We start from the raw sequence: 22,481 nt of genomic DNA, 5'->3' as shown, positions 1-22,481 counted from the left end.
TTTGGTATCAAAATTCAGACGGACGCAGAGACACAGAGCGCGCAAACCTATAAATACACACTCACCAACAGGGGACTAAAGAGCCAACAGGGGACATTTTTGAAGTCCCCTCTTGGTCATGCTCTAAATCATGTCTCAAAGTCTCTGGTGATTTTTATTTTTAAATTTTTATCCATTTATGTTATTTTTTTTATTTTAGCCAAAAGGGGACCCGCTCCGCTCTCATTCTCTGCCAGTGTCTCCACCGGTGTCTCTGCCGGTGTCTCTGCCGGTGTCTCCAAATGTCAGCTCCACCACATTGTCCGCCAGTGTCCCCGCTGGTGTCTCCCAATGTCCGCTATGCTTTCATTGGCCACTTGTGTCTCCGCCGGTGTCTCCCAATGTCTGCTCCGCCGCATTGACCACTGGTGTCTCCGCCAGTGTCTCCAAATGTCCGCTCCGCTTTCATTCTCCACTGGTGTCTCCGCCAGTGTCTCCGCCAGTATCTCCGAATGTCCGCTTTGCTTTCATTGTCTGCCGGTGTCTCTGCCGGTGTCTCCACCTGTGTCTCCCAATGTCCGCTCGGCTTTCACTGTTGGCCAATGTCTCCGCCTGTGTCTCCGAATGTCCACTTGCTCTCATTCTCTGCCGGTGTCTCAGAGTGTGTGTGTGTGTGTGTGTGTGTGTGTGTGTGTGTGTGTGTGTCAGAGTCAGAGATTGGCCCTGGGACAGTTTTTGGGTGGACACACACCTTTATCAGCGGCTGTGTGTGGACTGTGGTCCCCTCGGGGATCAATAACTCGTCTTTCACTTCTCTTGTGTTCTGCTCATCTGCCAATAACGAAGAAACTAAATTAACTTCTTATCTGTTTTGAATTTTGGGTTTTGTTGAAGCGGCCTCATCGTAACAATAAAGAGCAGCAAAGCTGAGAAATAAAAATCATCAATAAGAGGATGAAATCATTATTTTATCTCTCAGTGTCCAAATAACATTTTGGCTTCACTGCTCTTTGTTTTTAAGTGGCGCTGCAACATTTTGGTGATTTGTTTTGAATAATACGTTCAGCTAAAGTCCTCTCGGTTTTCCTCCAGGTTTGAATATGTAATGTTGACTTACAAAACTGTCTGTCTCTCTCTCTGTCTCCCACTGTCTCTCTCTGTCTCTCTGTCTCCCTCTGTCTCTCTGTCTCCCTCTGTCTCTCCGTCTCTCTCTCTGTCTCTGTCTGTCTCTGTGTCTCTCTGTCTCTCCGTCTCTCTCTATGTCTCTGTCTCTCTCTCTGTCTCTGTGTCTCTGTGTGTCTCTCTCTGTGTCTCTCTGTCTCCCTCTGTCTCTCCATCTCTCTCTCTGTCTCTGTGTCTCTGTGTCCCTCTGTCTCTCCGTCTCTCTCTCTGTCTCTGTGTCTCTCTGTGTCTCTCTGTCTCCCTCTGTCTCTCCGTCTCTCTCTATGTCTCTGTCTCTCTCTCTGTCTGTCTGTGTGTCTCTCTCTCTCTGTCTCCCTCTGTCTCTCCGTCTCTCTATGTCTCTGTCTGTCTCTGTGTCTCTCTGTCTCTCCGTCTCTCTCTATGTCTCTGTCTCTCTCTCTGTCTCTGTGTCTCTGTGTCTCTCTGTCTCCCTCTGTCTCTCCGTCTCTCTCTGTCTCTGTCTGTCTCTGTGTCTCTGTCTCCCTCTGTCTCTCTCTGTCTCTGTCTCTCTGTGTCTCTGTGTCTGTCTCCGTCTGTCTCTCCGTCTCTCTCTGTCTCTGTCTGTCTCTGTGTCTCTGTGTCTCTCTGTCTCCCTCTGTCTCTCCGTCTTTCTCTCTGTCTCTGTCTGTCTCTGTCTCTCTGTGTCTCTCTCCATGTCTCTGTGTGTCTGTGTGTCTCTGTCTCTCTGTGTCTCTCTCCATGTCTCTGTCTGTCTCTGTGTCTCTGTCTCTCTGTGTCTCTCTCTCTCTCTCTGTCTCTCTCTGTCTCTCTCTGTCTCTGTGTCTCTGTCTGTCTCTGTGTCTCTCCGTCTCTCCCTCTGTCTCTCTGTGTCTCTCTCCATGTCTCTGTCTGTCTCTGTGTCTCTCCGTCTCTCCGTCTCTCCCTCTGTCTCTCTGTGTCTCTCTGTCTCCCTCTGTCTCTCCGTCTCTCTCTCTGTCTCTGTCTGTCTCTGTGTCTCTCTCCATGTCTCTGTCTGTCTCTGTCTCTCTGTGTCTCTCTCTCTGTCTCTCTCTGTCTCTGTGTCTCTGTCTGTCTCTGTGTCTCTCCGTCTCTCCCTCTGTCTCTCTGTGTCTCTCTCCATGTCTCTGTCTGTCTCTGTCTCTCTGTCTCTCTGTGTCTCTCTCCATGTCTCTGTCTGTCTCTGTCTCTCTCCATGTCTCTGTCTGTCTCTGTCTCTCTGTCTCTCTGTGTCTCTCTCCATGTCTCTGTCTGTCTCTGTCTCTCTCCATGTCTCTGTCTGTCTCTGTCTCTCTGTCTCTCCATGTCTCTCTCCATGTCTCTGTCTGTCTCTGTGTCTCTGTCTCTCTGTGTCTCTCTCCATGTCTCTGTCTCTCCGTGTCTCTCTCCATGTCTCTGTCTGTCTCTGTGTCTCTGTGGCGGCTGCAGGTGTTCGAGGCGTCAGATTTCGGCTCTCACCCTCTGTTCTCGGTGGCTCAGGGAGGAGTGGACCTGCAGCAGGTGAGAACTCACCTCATCTCTGCATTTTATTTATTTATTATTTATTTGTTTATTTATGATTTTAATTTTTTTTATGTTTGTTTGTTGTTGATTTGCAGCAGGTTGCATTGACTCTGACACAGCCTTTAATCCTCTGAAACTTAAGCAAAATAACTTGTTTTGTTTGTTTGTTTGTTGTTTTGTTTTCATGGAAAGAAGGCAACAAGGGAAATAACCCAGATATTACAAATATATTAGTAAAAAGATACAAAAAACTCAAAATAAGCAAAAAATAATAAAAGTAAAAAAGAAAAAGAAAATCAGTAAATGACCATAAAAAAATAATGTATTGATGTTTATATATTATAACAATTATAAATACAATTTTAAAGACACTTTCCCCTAATTTTTTGATAATATTCTAATAATTTTCTCTCTTTTTTCTTCTTCTTTTCCTTCTTGTTTTTATTATAATAATATTTAAAAAATATTGATAGTAATTTTAAATACATAATTTCTACAATTATAATGTAGTTTTCTTGATGTTTTGCCTTAGTTATTTGATCATTTTCAAATGATTTTCCCTCGCTTTCTTTAGCTCAGGTGAAGATTTCATGTCTAGTTGGTGACTGCCTTTTTTCTGAACGCAGCACAAGAAAACTGCTGTTGATGCAGGTGTTAAAGGGTTAATGAATCAATCCTTAATTTGGGACTAAATCTCTTCACACTGTGTCCTGAGCTGTGCAGGTAAACAGACAGCTTCTCTGAGTCGGCGGCAGACTTCAGTCAAACTGCATCTTAAAAACAGATGGTCAGAGAGGTCGAAGGTCAAAGATTAAAACCTGTGCGCAGAGAAGATCAACGGAGGAGTCTCTTCACGTGAAATGCTAAAAAATAATGATGATAATGCAGGGATATAGTTAAAAAGGTGAAGATGAAGGAGTAAAGTATGAAAACAGAGAAAAGATAAAAGTGAGGAAAATGTTGCAGAAAAGATGAGATAAGAGCATATTTTGTCAGTCCCACAGAGGGGAAATGTGATATCAAAAACAAGGTTTGCACAAGATAAATAACGCTAATACAAAAAATACAAGTACAACATTAATCTCAAACATAAGACACAAAACTCAACAGTTTAAAAACAGTATTTACATCAGTTTACAGCGATTGCACATGAAAACGATAAAACTGCACATTGTGATGGCGATAATTAAACTGCTGTACGTCCACACAGGTTTAAAGAAGAGAAAACCAGAGAAACGGGCTGATGGAGATCTTGTGTTTGATCCTGAGAGTTTAACAGACGGCTGCTGAAAGCAGAGTGAAGTCAGACGTCTCACAGCTGCTCAAGACAAACACCTTTTTTATGTGCTGATCTGAAAGCAGCCTGAAAAAAATAAACAACAAATACAGTAGATTCATTTTTTCTCGTCAAACAGACAAACAAGCGTTTACTATAATTGCAAGAAAGATTTGTGCGATTTTGATGTCAGTGTTGTGTGAGAGGGAGCAAACATCGAGCGTGCGGCGCTCAGACAGAAAACATCTGCACACAGTGCTGATGATTTCAGGGCAGCGAGGAGGGAAACTGTCAGACGCAGGTTTGTGGCTGGTGATTGTCGCTCAGCATTTTTATTTTAACATGACGTTGCTGTGCTGTGTGTCTGTGCTGCTTTGGAAAGTTTAAGAATAACTTCATGTCGAATTATTAACTTTGAGCTGTACATGTAATTGCAGAGATTCTGGTCGGTATAGTTTTAAAAAAAAATAAATAAAAAATTTTAATTTATCCGATATAAAGACAACACATACAACATATAAACACGGAGGCGATGTTCACAATAAATTCACATACTTATCATATTTTTGATCTTTTTATGTCCATCTTCCCTTTCCTGAAAAAGTCATTGGAAATTCATGTTTGTAAAACCTGAATAGTAAAACATGATGTGTTTAGATATTCAAAAATTCAACAATAATAACTTTTGAAAAAAATCTTCAAAAATTAAAAAAAAAAAAAAAACTCCTTAAAAATCATTTTTAAAAAAACAAATGTTTTCTGTAAGAATTGGGAGAATTTTTTAAAGAATGAAAAATGGCCTTTTTTTTTAAAAAAAAAAAAAAAGAAATGACATGTTTTCTTTTTAAAAAACAAACAGCCGTAAAATGAATAAAAAATAGATCCATTTAAGGTTGTTTGCCCCTCTGATAAAGCCAAAATAAAAAAGTCTCTTCAGTGTTTTTGAGAATGTATCGTCTTTCAAATTGGCCAAAAAGTAATGAAAGATGTATTGGTAAAAATCGATACTGATTGATACCGTTTATTAGTAGTTAATGATAACCAATTTTTGAAACCAGCGTGCATTTAAAATAAAAATCTTTCCGTCAATATTTAGAATTTTTTTATAACAAACTCCAACACAAAACTTTGTTTAAATGCCTTTACATCAAAACTAAAACTTTCATATAAAAATCATAAAAAGCATAACATAAAAATCATATAATCTGTGTAAAATCATATACAGTAAGTTCCCAGCAACCTTTTTTATAGTCACGTAGAAATTTAATTAAAAAGTGAATAAATGAAAAATATCTCCCAGAGATTTCACAAAGTTCCTCCCACGCTTAATGAATGAATTTTATCTGTGATTATTATAATAAAACACAGATGCAGATAATCTGCTAAATATATCACGGATCGACTCCGGGTATGACCCTGTTAAAAATGAGTCTAAAACTCAATTATCTGCTCGTCAGATGATCTCTTTATTCTCGAGCTGCCCGGTAATCACGCACTTCTGATCATCATCAAAAGACTAATTTTGCGTTCAGAAATGAAACCTGTCATTTCTCTGCGGCTCGGACTGCAGACGGTTGCGTGTGTTTTGTCGTTTCTCTGCTGGATGTTTGTGCGGCGCTGACGAGTTCACCGCTGCACAGATAGCTCTGGTGTGAAGGGCGCGGCGGCGTGTTCAGATGAGACCATCCGTAACTGGACGCTCGGAGGTGGGACGCCCTGAGGTCGGTCTCCAGCAGCTTCTGTGTCACCGTCATTAGCCGAGTGTCCTTCAACCAGCCGCCGAAGCCGCTGGCTCGCCGCTCACACATTTATCTCGTGTCAGCGGAGAGCGCGGCCTCGGGCCAAATTCCTCGTGCGTTTAAATACTTTTCATGTGCGAGCCTGCGGCCTCGCAGCGTGACCGTGTGGAGGGGAGCTGCTGCAGCGGTCCGTCCTGTCCCCGCTGACGTCCGTCCTCTCCGCTGTAACATGTCGTTTTTCCTGTCTTTGAGAGTGATGGCGTGATGGTTTGTCAGAGCTAATATTAGCTCCGTGGCAGCGAGGCTAAACTGTGATTGACGGCACGAAAAAACAGAAGACGTTGTGATAAGAGAAGAACAGGAAGCTTTTATTTTCACTCTGACTGAACGTCTGACTCACAAAACTCCGAGTGACAAAGATTTAGGCTTTAAGTTTATTGTCTGAACATATAGACGCTTTTCTGTACGTCGATGTGGAGGTTAGCGTCGCCATGGTTCCCTCGTCAAAAAAATGGTGGGATTTTTCCATCGGATTTTGGATCACCGCGGAAAATAAGATCTGTGGTAAACAAACGTTTATGATAGTTACACGTTTTATTCAACACAGGCTTTAAATGAACAACACAAAGGTCACATGACCTAACATCACCGCCACGGCGAGGCTGCAAAGCCAAACATTTGCAAGAAAAAAAAGGCATTTCTTAAAATTTGTTTAAAAAAAAAAAAAAGAAAAAAAATCATTAAAATGTTTTCTTTACCAACAAAATACTCTAAAGAAAAAAAATGCATTTTAAAAAAAAACGTAAAACAAAGGCATTTTAAACCCTAAATTCACTAAAATATTTTAATGGAAAAAATAAATCACCAAAATACTTTAAAGGAAAAAAAGCCATTTAAAAAAATGAAAGCAAAGGCATTTTTGTCCTTAAAATCACTAAAACATTTAAAAAATAAAAATGACCTTTTCTGTCTGTAAAAATGTGCAATGAAATAAAACCAGTGAGGAATATTGACGGTTGTTTCAGAGAATTTAAGGTCTTGAACATTTGCCTCAAACTCCTGGAAAAGTCACGTAAATTTATGAGTAAAAACGTGTACGAACCCTAAAAAGAGGATGTTGTGACAGGACAGGAAGTTAGATTGTCAAGTAAATAGTTAAATAAACCTTAAAATAAATCATTTAACTCTCAGCCTTTAAGAGCAGAAATAGATCATTATTGATTACGATAATCAGAGTCTTTGATGTTGACTAAAACATCGATTTTTGTCACTGACTGAAGTTACTGAGTTATTATATTATTATAAACAGGTTAATCAGGACAGAACACCTGACTGACTTTAATGCAGATTAAGTGAATGTATAAAGAGAGACGCGGCGGACAGACGGACGGACAGACGGGCGGACAGACGGGTCAAAAGACAGAAAAAGACAGACGGGGACAAACTGCAGTAGAAGAGCACTTTACTCCATCACTCTGACAGCTCGGTGTGCACGAGAGCCAACTTTAGATAAGTGGTGTGTGTGTGTGTGTGTGTGTGTGTGTGTGTGTGTGTGTGTGTGTGTGTGTGTGTGTGTGTGTGTGTGTGTGTGTGTGTGGGTGTGTGGGTGTTTGTGGGTGTGTGGTGCAGGGTCTTGGGAGTGTCAGTTAAAACAACAGTAACAGGAGCTAATGGAGGCTCTGCAGGACTGATGGGAGGACAGAGGGAGGGAGGAAGTGACAGGTAGAGACTGAACAAGAAGACAGGGGGGACATCGGGGGAGGACAGAGGGCAGAGACAGTTTGAAAAGCTCTCAAGTTGTGTCAGGCGAAGTGTCCGCCGACCACATGCTGTCTGTGGGCGGAGCCTCGTGTCTGACAGCGGGGTTAGGAAAAGAAACTTCGGAGATGTTCACGGTTTTTCTCATAAAAATGTTCTGTAAAGTTGTTTTAGTGTCAAATTTCCGAACAGTGAGTGTAAACGGCTTCATGCATCAGGCGCGAGTGTGATTTTAGGACATTTCTGGGATTTTGGGGGATTTAAGGACATTTATTTTATTTTAGGATGTTAGGATTTTAAAGACATTTCTTATTTTAGGACATTTCTCAGATTTAGGACATTTTTGGGATTTTTGGATGTTTTAAGGATCTTTGGACATTTCCACAATTTTAGGACGTTTCTGTATTAGGACATATCCGGGATTTTAGGACATTTATACAATTTTAGGACATTTCTATCATTTTAAGCCTTTTTGGGGGATTCAAGGCCATTTATTGTATTTTAGGATGTTAAGATTTTAAAAACATGGATTTTAGGACCTTTTTAGGCTTTTAGGACATTTCTGGGATTTTAGGACATTTTTAGGATTTTTTGGATGTTTTACGGATTTTAGGACGTTTCTAAAAATTTTAAGACATTTCATGGATTTCTAGGATTTTAAGACATCAGATGATTATTTCATCTTAAAAACGGCACTGTTTTGTCCTCTCACTCAGTGTTTCCAGTGAGCGGCCAGTATGGCTGCCACCGGCTCCATCACGTCACCTAAAAGTCATTTTTAAAGTAATTTTTTAATTTTTAAAAGTATAGAATAAAAAGACCCAGATGAGGGATATGAGAAGAGAAGAAGAGGACGGTGGGAGGGACGGATGCAGAGGGAGGCGGTGGGACGGAGGAGGGAGGCGTGGAGGGAGAGTGACAGGAGAAGGCTGTGAGGAGGGTTAGTGCAGAGTTAAGTGGCTGTGCGGCCGATTAATGCTTTTTATTCATAATTTACGCTGCAGAGAGGGAGGGAGCGATGGAGAGAGAGAGAGGGATGACGATTCATCTCTCTGCATATTTTCTGGTGAAATCACTCACTTCTGTCGACAGATCCATCTGCAGCCGTCAGACTCGTCTCTGGGATTAACATTAATCTTTGGTTCAAGATTAAAGCTGCGAGGATTTTTAATGATATTATCATCTGAAAATCAGCTGTGACGATACGTCTGACATGAAGAACAAGCCACCAGTTCGAGACACAAACCACTGCAGTGAGGATGTTTACAGAGAGCAAAGTTAGTACGTCAGCGGGTTAAAAAATTAAAAACGTTAAAAGAATAGATTAGACATGATGAAGTAAATGTGCAATGAAACAAATGTACCTTTAAAATTTACAGTAAATTACTGGCAGCTGCACTGAACAGCATTCTCACGTTTGTTTTTTTAATTTATTTTTTTATTTACGATGCCAATACCATAAATTATTCAACAGAATATTACTATTTTATTAAAATTTTGTACAGTATCCTGCAGTATATTTAAGGTTCACAGCAGTAATAATGGCTTCCAAAAAGCATCAGTTTTTTGTTTGTCTGTACATTACGTTACTATTTTTTACAGCAGTTTTTTACAGATGTCTTACCCTTATTTTACGGTGTCAATACCGAAAATTTCTTCAACAGTATATTACCATATTATTGTAAATAATTACAGTTTTTTTTACTGTAGATTTGGGGTTTAGTACTATTCCCTCCAAAAAGTATCAAGATTCACAAAGCCGAGCATTAGTTAGTTTTCTTTGGTCTTTGGGGGGTATATTATCATTTCATTGTACGTAAATTATTACAGTATTCTGCAGTAGATTACAGCAGTAATTTTGGCTCCAAAAAGCATCAAGATTTCCAGTGTTTTACTGTTTTTGATAAAAACCCAACATTACTGTTCATTATTTTTACCACAATTTGTTACAGATTTCTTCTGAATGAAATGTAGTGACTTCTTACCGTGTCAATACAGTAAATTATCAAATGTATTATTATAAAGAAAACAATGCAATATGACCAAATTTATTTCTGATAAACACCATTTATTTATTTATTTATTTATTTATTTATTTATTTATTTCATACTAATGTTAGACCAAAGACTATTTTTTGAAGATGAGGTTGAAACAGAGTTCATTCTTTATGATTTGATAAATCTGGTACATGGATAAATGTGTGTGATGTGTGTGATGTGTGTGATGTGTGTGATGTGTGTGTTGTGTGTGTTTCACTGGCAGCTGAACTAACAGTCGTTCATCAGCTGCAGCGCTCTGTTTGTTGTTTGTCGCTCGGAGCTGTTTTCACACCTCGTCTCTGATCCGTGCTGCATTAATAAACTGATGAATATTCATGAAAGCCGCGCATCGTTAATTAATATATGTATTAATAACATTTGAGTTTGAAAGGGTCATTATCACGCTCGATGCTGAGCTCCACCGACCGTCATTAATACAGAAGAGCCGGCGTCAGACGGCTGTGACTCCTCAGACCTCACTGGGCTTTAAATAGACGAGTTTAAAGTTTTAGCTGTGATGTGTTTGAGAAGGATAAATAGTTAATATGTCATATCATTCAACATTTTAGTTTATTTAATGAGTATTACAGTATTATATTATTTCATAAAATAATTTTTCAAAACTTAAAAAAACTCATAGAGCCACTTTACAGACTTTGGAAATGCAACATAATCATATTAATAGGTTTCAAAGACATTATCCCCTGAACATCCCAACAGACTAAACTTTTCTAGGACGTCCAGATCTATGATTACTGTCACCTGACTGCACACAAATGCACAGACTTATTTGCTTTAATGTCAATGAGCCAATTTTATTTTCTTTTATTCTATTTTATTTTTATTACATTTTCTGGTAATTTTTCTTGTCCTTTATACTTATTTCTTGCTGTTTTCCTTCTTTTGTTGCTCATTGCCTTGTTCCCAGGTTAAAGGTTTAAGAGGAACATTTTGGGAACTTTCACTTGCTGCTGAAAAAAATTCCCAAATGTTGCATCGTACTATTCTCAGAACATCTTTAAAACCAAAAATTGCTCGCTGGGAAGAGTCTCCTCTGGCGCTTTCCTAAATATCACCAGAGATAGAATACAAATCACGATTTAAGAACGTTTATTAAACCCTTTTACTTCTAGTCCCAAGACAGGAACCAAAACTGAGTCACTGTACGGTTTTTGTCGAGTTACAACTGATTTTCTACTCGGAGACGTTGCCCAGAAGAGCTGGAGCGGCTCCCGCCTGCTGCAGCTCTGATGTGTGCCGTATTAAGCCACCGATGAATATTTATGAGCGTGTGGCATTTTATGTGCCGTGCCTGCGCGGACCGTTTGGATTCAGGCATGCATTGTGGACTTTCAGGTTTGCCAGCGTGTATAAATATTTACGGGCATATCTCCAGATCAAGGAGAGGCATTACAATATGAAGGAGGCCGAGCGCACCCAGGTCCACTTTTGCTGCACCTTTGAGACAGACGCCTTCCTTTTTTCTGGCGGGAGCTCTTTTTCTGCAAACAGCTCTTCCTCCCAAATCCCTGAGTTAGCATCAGGAGTCAGAAGTTCAGCGCCGAGTGGCACTGCAGTCTGCGCCAAGGATAACAACTCTGAAATCTGTTATGTAAGGTGTGCCGAACCTCGGGGAGACACACAAATGTCTCTGTAATGCACAGAGTCTTTTGCATGTGTGCACACCCTCCGCCTGGCGCTGCATTGCCTATGGAGGTGTTCATTCTCTTTGAAGTTCAGTTTGGGATTTGGGAAGGCCTCTAAAAACAATTTAAATTGTGATCTTGGAGAGATAAACACAGACGAGGAGTCGCAGGAGATTCGGGGTGATCGAGTGAGAGTCCTTGTACAGTCGTCTTTTTAGTGTCTCTGTGCTAAGAGGAGCAGCGAAACATGAATCCTCGACGTGTTGTGACAGAAAGGTGCTTCTTTATGTACTTAATTTAAAGAAGTTTTAAAAAAAATGAATATAGCTCCTGCAGGGAGGAGGACTTTTTTTTCCTACTTGAGTCATGAGCTCCAAAGATCTCAAAAAAGTCATTAATTTTCATCAGAGATATCCAGAACAGTGGAGAGATTTATTTTAAAACTCTGAAAATTAATGAGTATTTTGTAATAATGATGATCAGGACTGACGTTAGTTAAAAGATTTAACTACAAAAATAAATAAATAAAATGTTTTTGTATTATTTATATAGCAGTTTAGGAAGAGGACATTTTTGTCCTCTAAGGAAACGAAAGGAATCATATCCCGGGGTCTGATAATCTACAAAAACAAAATGATATTATTACACAGTATTTTTAAGGCAGTTTCGGGACATTGTTGTCGTTAGGAGGCAGAATTGAAATGATGTTATTCGGGACCCAGAGGGTTAATGAGTGATCTCATTCTAATATCAATATTAAAATCTACTGGAATTAAATAATGTCAGACGTTTTGTTTCAGACGTAAAGTCAATAATTAAAAAATCTTGCATGTACGAGATCAAATCCATTAGCAATCTGCTTTTGATTTTTTGTACCGTATTATGTTGATTCATATCAAAAACCTGCTGAGTCGTCCTCCGCTCTCCAGTGTTCAGGTGTTTCTTTCACACACTGATAGAGGCCTGAATGTTTGTGTCGTTCACAGTTTTTAGAATACAGACTTTAAATAACGCTGTAGATGAAATGTATTTTTACCTCAGAGGGAGGGAAGTCAGCTCTCCTCGCGCTGCAGGCAGAGCCTCCACCAATATGTAGCCCCAGAGCCAAAACACAGGCCTCACTTTGAACGAATTAAATAAATATAACACTTCCCGCGGCGGAAGTGTTGCCCTCTGCTGCGGGAACGTGCTGCATGGATACGGACGTGCTGTTTCTTCACTTTAGTGAAACTCTTTTCTTTCTTTTTTCAGACGTACGCAGTACAGAGTCACTACGGCATTCCACATTCAGAGGTAAAACACCGACCGAGCGACGGCGTCGATCTTCAGACGAAGTTTTCTGTCACTGAGTGTTGAGATTTTGACTTATTTTGACTTATTTTGACTTATTTTGACTTATTTTTACCTCTGCGTTCCTCTTGCAGTTAGCAAAACTCCACCAGTTGTCAATGCAGCAGCAGGGCCTCGCCCCCATCAGCCAGTCAGCTTCACAAGTTCTACCAGGTATGCACACACACACACACACACACGCGGGCACGCACACACACACACACACATACACGCAGGCACGCACACACACACACACACACGCAGGCACGCACACACACACACACATACACGCAGGCACACACACACACACACACACACACACACACACACACACGGGCACGCACACACACGCAGGCACGCACACACACACACACGCAGGCACGCACACACACACACACACACCACTGTGAAGATATATTTGTGTGTCCATGATTCGGGTCATCAGCCGAGAAAAGACACTTTTTTCAGTCACTTTTATTTGCCGAGTTATTGATCACAACGTTACCTAAAAGTTGTAATAATGTTTTAAAGAAAACATTGTAATCTAATGTGCAAAGAACTTTTTAAGGATGTTTATAATTTCAAAAAATGTTCCCGTAAAGTTAAATAAACAATGTTACAGGAGAACAAAGGAAGAACGTTTTCAGACAATGTTATAGAGGCCTGAGAATACAGATCATTGTTTATGAACATAGAAAGCAAAAAACATTTTTGAACTTTATGAAGAAAAGGTTTAATAAGTGACCTGAAATCTGATCTTTTAACTTCAGTAATTTTACTTCGCTGAACACCGGAGCTGCTGCTGCACCACTGCTCCATCACTGAGTTTGTTTGTGTTATTTAAATGTTAAATAAATTATTAGTTCTTATTTCATGACTTTAGTGTTTGATAAAGCCGAGCTTGCGACCGTAGCAGGAGCCTCCTTATCCAGCCTGAGACTCATGCGTCGTCTTTTCAGGGACTTTTACAATGAATCCATACTCACAGATCTGAAATGTATTCTCTTTTTGTCCGTATTTTATCCGTAATCGATCATTTACCATCGCTAGCTTTGAAGGTCATGGCCATATTTGTTTTCCCATAATGCTCTGCGAGAGTCTTTAGACCAATCAGAGGTTCCTGTGACTCTCGCAGATGTGAAGCTCGCTGGATGGTTCACCGCCAACGTGCATCAAACATTCCCCAAAATGTCACGTGTAATGCACGTACAGACGTGTACGTAACAGCACACACGTTTGTGTGTTTGTAGTTGGTTGTGTTTTTGTGCGTGCGCGTGCGCGTGTGCGTGTGTGTGTGCGTGTGTGTGTGTTGCAGTGGCTCTCAGCAGGTTGTCTCCTCTGTGCACATTTGACTTTGAAGTCACTTTTTTGTTGCAGCTCTTCAGTATTTTTCTTTTTTCGGTTTTCAGCTCCTCCGACACAAAAACTGCAGCGACTGTTTCAACCAAAAAAATAAAAAAATCAAATGTATCATTTCCATTTCAGGAAAAAAAAGACATCATTGTGTCATTTCATGGAGTTTCATCATTCACTGCATCAAAAACACAGAAGAGTTTGTGTTTTTTGTTTAAATATTAATTTTATCACACATGCTCCGAATTGATCTTTTTAAACGTACTTCCTGTTTTTGCCGTCAGTCAGTTTGTAAGAGTCGTCAGAACATAATGAGATAATAAATGTTTTATGATCTTTATTTTAGCGAGCAGCTCGGCTCTCTCTTCCCCGTGTGTCTGCTTTGATTCGGAGCGTCCAGCTGTGCTCACATGCCGACGGCTGGAAGTCAAACTCTGCCTGTGGAGTCAGAGAACATGCTGCTGCGACTCCACTAATTGGCTAAAGAGTGAAAATCAAAGATGCAACAATGCAGACAATTAGGGGTTTTTTGGTTTGGTTTTTTTAACCTTTTGAAACCTGAACATGGGAGGATGACAAAGAACTTGCAAGAAATTTGTGAAAAGGTACAAGAAAAATACTGGGAAAATAAGAAAAAAAAAAGTAAAATAACAAACAAAAATAAAAAATGACCAAGAAAGTGCAGATTTTTTTTCTGTAGAATAATTTTAAATATATAATTTGGTTTGATTTCTTTTAAAATATTGAGAGGGCAACTAGCAACTTAACAAAAAATTGCCCAAAGATTTGCAAAAAAATGTAAAATGTTACAAGAAAATTACTGGAAAATAAGCAAAAATTTATAAATAAAGGAATGAACAAAAGAATGAATGAATAGTAAAGTGACAAAAAGACAAAAAAGAAAATGGCAAAAAAAAAAGTGCTGAATTAGCACAGTTTTTACACTAAATGATAAACACTTTTCTGAACATTTTCCCCTAGTTTTTTAATATGTAAGAATACATCCAAGCTCATTTTCAGGATCATTTCCTTTTCACCTTATACCATTTTTTTTTTACAGTTTGCCGTGCCAAGTTGCTCATTATATTTCTGAAATATATTTCTCTATTTTCTCTATTTTCTGAGACTTAAGAGATTAAAATGCTGGTTAAGGCGTCTCAATGCACCACAGACGAGCTGATGTCGATCCAGGCGTTAAAGGGTTCATTCGAACACTAAATGTGCAACAGTGCGAACAGCGAGGCGTCACACACATGCAGCCACATTTCCAGAATTTAAGAAGGAAAGACAAAAGTTTTCCATGACTCGTCTCCATTAACATTTCACTCATTAATTATTAAAACTCAGCGCCGCTCTCTCAAGGAGAACTCCTCGTGTTCCTGCTCCTCTTCAGGGAGCTCGAGTGATGCAGAGCAGGACCACGAGGAGCTTTCGGGGGTCAGTCGCCGTTACATTGAAGCGCTCTTTAACAGAGTGGACACTTCCTGTCAGTGAGGACTGAAGCACGCTCGACGTCTCTGAAACTCCTCACTGCTGCTGCGTCTGCACTAGTCAAGACCATACTGACCGAGACCAAGACTATCTGTGTGTTTGTGTGTGTGTGTGTGTGTGTGTGTGTGTGTGTGTGTGTGTGTGTGTGTATGTATATATGTATATATATATATATATATTAGGGCTGGGCGATATACGCTGACTGATTATTAATGAATAATTAGCAGCTCTCACATTTAAACAGACTTTTCAAATTACTGCACAATTCAGGATAAAATAAAAAGATCATGAACAGGAAAATAATGGCTGAAATGTAAGCTGATTTAAAATGATAACAGGATACTTTCATTATGATATTACATGTTCAACAGCCTGCTAAATGATAATAAATCACATGTTTATTACACTCGAACACACCATGGTCACATGACACTGTGTCAGTGAACTATGAGGGCAAAAAACAAACCACAAAAAAAAGAGCAAAAAGCAAAATAATTGTTCTTCAATCGTAATCAAAGAGAAATGTTCAGTTAATGGTGATATTGATTTTAGGTTTGAGGCTCGGACCTTTGCTGGGAGGAAATTTTAGTACCTGGACCTCTGTGAGTTTTAGTAGAATAGGTCCTCCAGCTGGTGATGCTGTTCTACAGTATATTTGTCATGTTCAATGTCTGACAGAAAATAAATATTTAACCTAAATGAACCTGATGATATCTTCATATCTCACTGAGGAGTCAAAGGAACCTTTAAGCTCCACAGAAATACTGATTTGATGGATATCGTGATGTATAACGTTATCGACTGATATGAAAATAAATATTGTGATAGGACTTTATTCCATTTTGCCCAGCCCTAATATGTGTGTGTGTGTGTGTGTGTGTGTGTGTGTGTGTAGGTATGTATGTATGTATAGGGAAGTCTGGATGCATCGTAGAGATTAACGGCGGCCTGAATGCCGGTCTAAAAAATTTAATCTTGCGGCTCTTTTAGACTCTCCAAATGTCATAGACCTGGGTGGTTTAAATCTAGATAGTGAACGAAGACGCTTCTTTTGACAATGAGGAAAAGTATTTCTGGGATTTCACGTGATTAACTTGAACGGTGTAATTCCATTTTTGGCCCCTCTGTAAAATTTGCGTCTGTGCCTGGCACACTAACGGGGGCTTGCTCTGCCTGCTAAGCTAAGCTAAATGCTAACTCTTCCTGCTAAGCTAAGCTAAATGCTAACTCTACCTGCTAAGCTAAGCTAAATGTTAACTCTACCCGCTAAGCTAAATGCTAACTCTTCCTGCTAAGCTAAGCTAAATGTTAACTCTACCTGCTAAGCTAAGCTAAATGTTAACTCTACCCGCTAAGCTAAATGCTAACTTTACCTGCTAAGCTAAGCTAAATGCTAACTCTACCTGCTAAGCTAAACAGGCGAAAAGGCAGCTTACTGCTGAAATGTTTTGTATCTGAGCCAAGCCTGTGTCTGGTGGTATTTTTCAGAATAACTGACGTTACCGACCTGCATCTCGTCAATTCGTGCTTTAAAAAAACTGATAGAATAAGCAACGTTATGCATGTGAATTGAAGAAAAAGGGAAAAAAAGGGGGGGGGTCTTTCCTTCTTAAGCTGCTCATTGCCCTCCTCCCATGTTTTTGAAAGAATTCGAGTCAGTTTGAGCAGGTTTGAAAGGGTTAAATGCTTGTATGCAGGTGCGTGCTCAGGATATGCTACTGGCAAACCTACGTGTTTTATATTGTCACATTTTAGTGAAAACACTGAGCATCTGGAATAAGACTTGGATTCTCCTGTAGAGTTGTGTGAGTTTGTGATTGGATGTTGTGATGGAGCTGTTGATGAACGTGGTTCACGTTTACTTGAAGTCATGAAAAATGTTTGCTGTTTGAAGTTTTTCCTGAAGTCAAAGTTCTGAGGAGGAAGAGGAGTGTTTTTGTACATGCAGAGTGAACTCAAGCGCGTGTTGGTCGCGCCTGTTCACATTTTTCTCGGTTAAAGAGACACTTTGTCGTCTAATTTCTCAGACAAACGCTAACCACGCATGCACGGCGCACAGCAGAGCCGGTGAGCAGATTATCATGTGGGGATATGGATGGCTGATTATTCCATTATGTCGCTGGTATTAAACTCATCAGTCGTGGACGTGAAAATAATTCACACACACACACACACACACACACACACACACACACACACACACACACTCTATGAGAGGGACTGTTGGTTTAGCGTGCTGTGCCTGAGGAAGGAAGGACAGAAGGAAAAGAAAGAAAGTTGATGTCGTGTAAAATAAAATGAAACTCATCAGCATAAAATCTTTAACCCTTTGAAACCAAATTTGGTTGATCACTTTCAAAAACATGGGAAGAAGGCAATGAGCAACTTAAGAAGAAATGACCCAAAATCTTGCAAGAAACTGGTATAAAGTACAAAAAAAGTATCTGAAAAATAGCACAAATATTGAATTATTATAATTTGACATAAAGTTTTCTAGCTTTTTTACCTTTTTCCCTAGACATTTTCCCCAGCTTTTCAAAAAATAATACTTTTCTAAATCTTCTAGTTTATGGAAAATAGTGGAACTTTTTACCAAGTTGCTCACTGCATTTTCCCACATTTTTGAAAGAAATAACACCAATTTGTTCGGGTTTAAAGGTTTAAATACTTGTTAAAGGCGTCTGAAAGCAGCACAGAAAAGTGATGTGGACCCAGGTTTCAAAGGGTTAAACCTTTGAGTGAAATTCAGTCATCTGTGTGAGCGCTTCTCTGTCGGGTGTCTGTTTTCTGTGTCCGAGGACAAAAATATAAATAAGGCTTTCGTGAAATAAAATCATTTAATCCTAACTGCCTGTCTGTCTCTGTCTCACTGTCTCTGTCTCACTGTCTCTGCCTGTCTCTGTCTCAGGAGCGGTGGACACTAACTCCCAAACCACATCTCAGGAGCTCCTCATTCCAAACGATGTGAGTACGAAAGACGTCAGCGTGCATTAATGTTTGATCTGGATCTGAACAGAAGACGTGCTCTGATCGGGTGAGACTTTTGTGGTTAGTGTGAAAATCGCTCTGAACGTCCTGCAGCACAATCCGTCCCATAAATCTGTCCATCACAGGAACCGAAAACCGAAATGGACAGTCGTGTTAGCACGTGATCCCGCAGTCACGTGAGATGTAAACGTGTTCAAACATCTGAACAATGATTATTTAACACATATTTTTAATGACGGAGGGACACGGTAACTGCACACAGAAGGAAACACACATCATTTGTTCTGTTTTTAACTTTTCTTTGTTTTGATTTATTAATTTTAAATCTTTCACAGCAGCACATAAAAAGTAAAATCATGCTCAGCTGTTTTTCAAGAGTCAGGTGATAAAAACACTAAATCAGTGCGTGCACATGTTAAATATGTGACTCTTTGCTCCGCTCTCTAAATAAGCTGCGCCGCAGAGCCGCTAACGGCACGCCGGTATGAAGGCAGTGAAGCGGACAGCTAACAGTTCAGTGTCGCGCTCAAGGACGCCTGACGTTTGATGGACATGTTGACTGTCGCGAGGTCAGAGCGCTGACCTTTTGCTCATCAGACAGCCTTTGGCCACCGTGTCTCTGTCCCGCTCGTCTCTCCCTCCTCTCGTCCATCACGGCGGTAAATCCGGCTGTCGGTGTTCAGCTGTGCGACGCTTCACTTCCTCACACGACACTGCCGCTCCTCCCAAAACTCACCGAGCGTCAACACTGTTTAGACGAGTCTGACACGACTTTTTATCCACTGATCTGAATCACAAATATCATATAGTTATCGTTTTTTAACTGGAATAATGAAAGAAAAATAAAAGAATAACACGACCTCAACCTGACAGCGTAATCGCAGCCTAACTGAGCATTATTCCTGTTTTACAGCGTTCATACCGTCGGAAAACCAGAATTTGCAAATAGTAATCTCCAGGCCTGGAAACATTTTGGAAAACTAAAAATATCATGAAAGTTTTGGAAAAGTCATGACGATCAGTTTCTAAAACCTGTATAATAACACATGATGTGTTCAAGGACTGCCGGAAATGTAAAGATTCAACAATAATTTCAGTTTTAACAGTTTCAGGCTGTGATGAATTGTATCATTTTGGTGGTTTCTGAAGAAAACTGATTTTGAGGGTATGTTTTCAAAATCACCAAAAAGAAGCTGAAATGTTTTCTTCAAATATTAAAAAAAAATTACCAAAAGGTTTTCTTCAAAAATTGCTGGAAAAGTTGGACTATTGCATAATGTTTCTGTAAATTGTGAATAACTTACTCACGACGCTGCTCTGTCACTTATTGACCCGCCCGCCTAAATATTGTATCCCTGGATTCCTCGGGTCTTCTAGTTTCAGATGATACCAGTATCATCACTGTAGCTTTCAAATTCAGCACAGCCTCTTAAAGACAGGAATGCTGGCTGACGATTAATGTGATTTTAAAGAAATTAATGTATTATGTATGGACCTTCATGCTGACAGCTCTGAAATTAATAACTCAGGTTTGAATCATTTGAGGCGCTGCACCAATCAGTGATTCAGAAATCTGGAATCAGTTCAGATTGAACTTCTGCTTTTTCTCGAGACTCTGCAACACCTGCAACGTCAGATTAATATGAGTCATGTTACATATTTTCATGGCACAACCAGGCGACCACAGGGACAGCAGAGACGCCGTATTTCATACAGAGCGCCGCAGCCAAGTTCAGCTCTCACAGCACAGACTCTCCTGCTCCGTCCTCCCCGAGGCTCCCTCTTTCATCCCTCAGTATCTAATGGCAGGAGACTTTTGATGGTTTCTCTGCAGGAACTTGCGCGCTCACATTCAGACAACGTTTCCTCACACCGAGTCTTTGTGGATGAACGGTCCGCCAAACAATGAAGGACGGACGCACGAGCACGAGCACATGCACGAGCACGAGCACGAGCACGAGGTCGTGTTTTCACAGCAAACTCTGACGAGATCTCTGCACCTCTGCAGGTGCTGTCGCCTCGCAGGTTTAAATTAAGCATCATCGTCGTCATCATGGTCCCCAAATTTCCATTCAGATTTTTGTGCGATTTTAACATGCACACACACACAGACACAGACACACACACACACACACACACTCACACATGTTCACATTCAGATGACCTGAAAGAATAACCTGAATAAGACATAAGAGCAGAGAGCGGCTTAAGACCCTGTGTGTGTGTGTGTGTGTGTGTGTGTGTGTGTGTGTGTGTGTGTGTGTGTGTGTGTGTGTGTGTGTGTGTGTGTGTGTGTGTGTGTGTGTGTGTGTGTGTGTGTGTGTGTGTGTGTGTGTGAGTGTGAGTGTGTGTGTGTGTGTGTGTGTGTGTGTGTGTGTGTGTGTGTGTGTGTGTGTGTGTGTGAGTGTGTGTGTGTGTGTGTGTGTGTGTGTGTGTGTGTGTGTGTGTGAGTGTGAGTGTGTGTGTGTGTGTGTGTGTGTGTGTATGAGTCACTGAGCCAGGCCAAGCAGAGCAGCTTAATGACATCCTATAGCTCACAGTTAGAGATTTAACAACAACCCTGTCTGACACTCTCTCTCTCTCTCCTTCAGTAAACCTTCCAAATTACAAGGGCAGCAGGGAATCACCCAAAAATAGCCCTCGGTCCGTCCTCTTCCTCCTCTCCTCTGCAGCTTTAAGCTGATTTTACCCAACAGCACCCACAGAAAGCTGCTCAGAGGGGCGACATGAACCGCTGTACAGCGTCCTCTGGAAACCTCACATCTCCCAAACAGTCAACCTCGTAGAAAGTCGGAAAAACCAAACTTGTTTCTCCTCATAAAAGCCACCACCGTTCTTTCCTCACGGTAACATTTCAGCCTCAGGTTATTTTCAGCCACCCAGTCCAACCAAATGTGGGGCAGTAATTTACCCATTCTCAATAGGCGGGTGTGCAGTAACCTTCATATTGCGCAAATTGAAATTGCAAATTTATAATCCCCCTAATAACGTAAAATTTAGAAAAACTCCGATTTTTCGCAAAAAAAACTTTTTTACGCTTGCATGAGGTGGTATTACAGGCCATTCAAAAAAGCAGTATTTCACAAAACTGCAATGGAATGATGATGCTATGTCTCCCTCGTGTTTTCCTCAGAGTCTTACATCATCCCTCTGTCCTTAGACCTCTACATCGGCTTAGGAAAAACTCCCCAAAAATACCCGATAACGGGGTATAAAATGATAGACACCTCAGGAAGAGCGACCGCAGAGGGATCCCTCTTACAGGCCGGACAGACGAGCAGCAGATGTCATTAAAAACAATTAAATTACAGTAGATGACAAAATGATAAATAGGAAAGAGAGAGAGAAGAGAAAGAGAGGGAGGAAGAGAGCTGCACAGCAACACCGTAACAATATCATAACATATAACAATCGTAATAGATATAAAATGATAAATATAATACATGATAACAGGTGATGTTACATGCCAATACTGCAGTTTATGTGAGTATGTGTATATTAATAGTGGAGGCATGAATAATAATATTGGAGGAAGCCGTCGGCGTCGAGCAGGATCAGCATCAGTGCAGCGTCACAGAGCTGTTTTTGCATCGCATAACTTTAAAAGTTGAGCGGATCATCTGGAATTTTTGATCCCACAATTCCTCTGTGAAATCGTGGACTATCAGCTCCCAGAAATCCCTCATACGTGGCCGCTCCCTCGTAGAAGGGGCTCGCCTTTCCATCATGGCTCCGTAACACGCCTGCGTGGCCTTGGATTGAAATAATGACGGCTAGAACAAAACCTGAAAGTCCGACAAACTTTTAATCGTGCTGCAACTTATTAGATTTATATAAGATTTTCGTGCAGAGGAGCATTTAACCGGCACCTTCAGCATCAACATTTTGCAACTTGCCAGATTAATTAACGAACAACAAGATTAATTAAAAATGTCCTCATTATATTGATAACAAGCTCTTATCTCTGATTGCCTTTTCCTCCAAAATATTTTGATTTGCTGTTAAAAATTAGTACATTGGTATATACGCATGAATAAAAGACGGGTTGATGGACAGACATGTAAAAAAAAAAAAAAAAAGCATATTTTTATGAGTATTTTGCGTGAAAATAAATGTGATATAGAAACCTTCTTATAATCAAACAGTGCCAGGGCTCTGATAGTGTGTGTGTGTGTGTGTGTGTGTGTGTGTGTGTGTGCGTGCGTGCGTGCGTGCGTGCGTGTGTGTGTGTGCGTGCGT

At 40.4% G+C, this 22,481-nt stretch overlaps 1 protein-coding gene across 5 annotated transcripts in view; it reads left to right on the top strand.

Moving 5' to 3' along the window:
* pcbp4 (poly(rC) binding protein 4) overlaps positions 1 to 22,481 on the top strand; it is a 159,890-nt gene that overhangs the window by 113,791 nt on the left and 23,618 nt on the right. For all 5 annotated transcript variants that reach the window (XM_088071014.1, XM_088071012.1, XM_088071019.1 and 2 more), the window contains 4 exons: positions 2,548 to 2,619; positions 12,333 to 12,374; positions 12,506 to 12,584; positions 18,163 to 18,218. In XM_088071014.1, the coding sequence (XP_087927140.1) occupies positions 2,548 to 2,619; positions 12,333 to 12,374; positions 12,506 to 12,584; positions 18,163 to 18,218 (249 nt within the window). The remainder of the gene's footprint in view (positions 1 to 2,547; positions 2,620 to 12,332; positions 12,375 to 12,505; positions 12,585 to 18,162; positions 18,219 to 22,481) is intronic.

This window comes from Plectropomus leopardus, chromosome 2, assembly GCF_026936395.1.
Source record: "Plectropomus leopardus strain MGB_pleo_1.0 chromosome 2, ASM2693639v1, whole genome shotgun sequence".
In the NCBI taxonomy this organism is placed as follows: domain Eukaryota; kingdom Metazoa; phylum Chordata; class Actinopteri; order Perciformes; family Serranidae; genus Plectropomus; species Plectropomus leopardus.
Note: the sequence above shows the minus strand (reverse complement) of the source record. Positions and strands in the feature narration are given on the sequence as shown.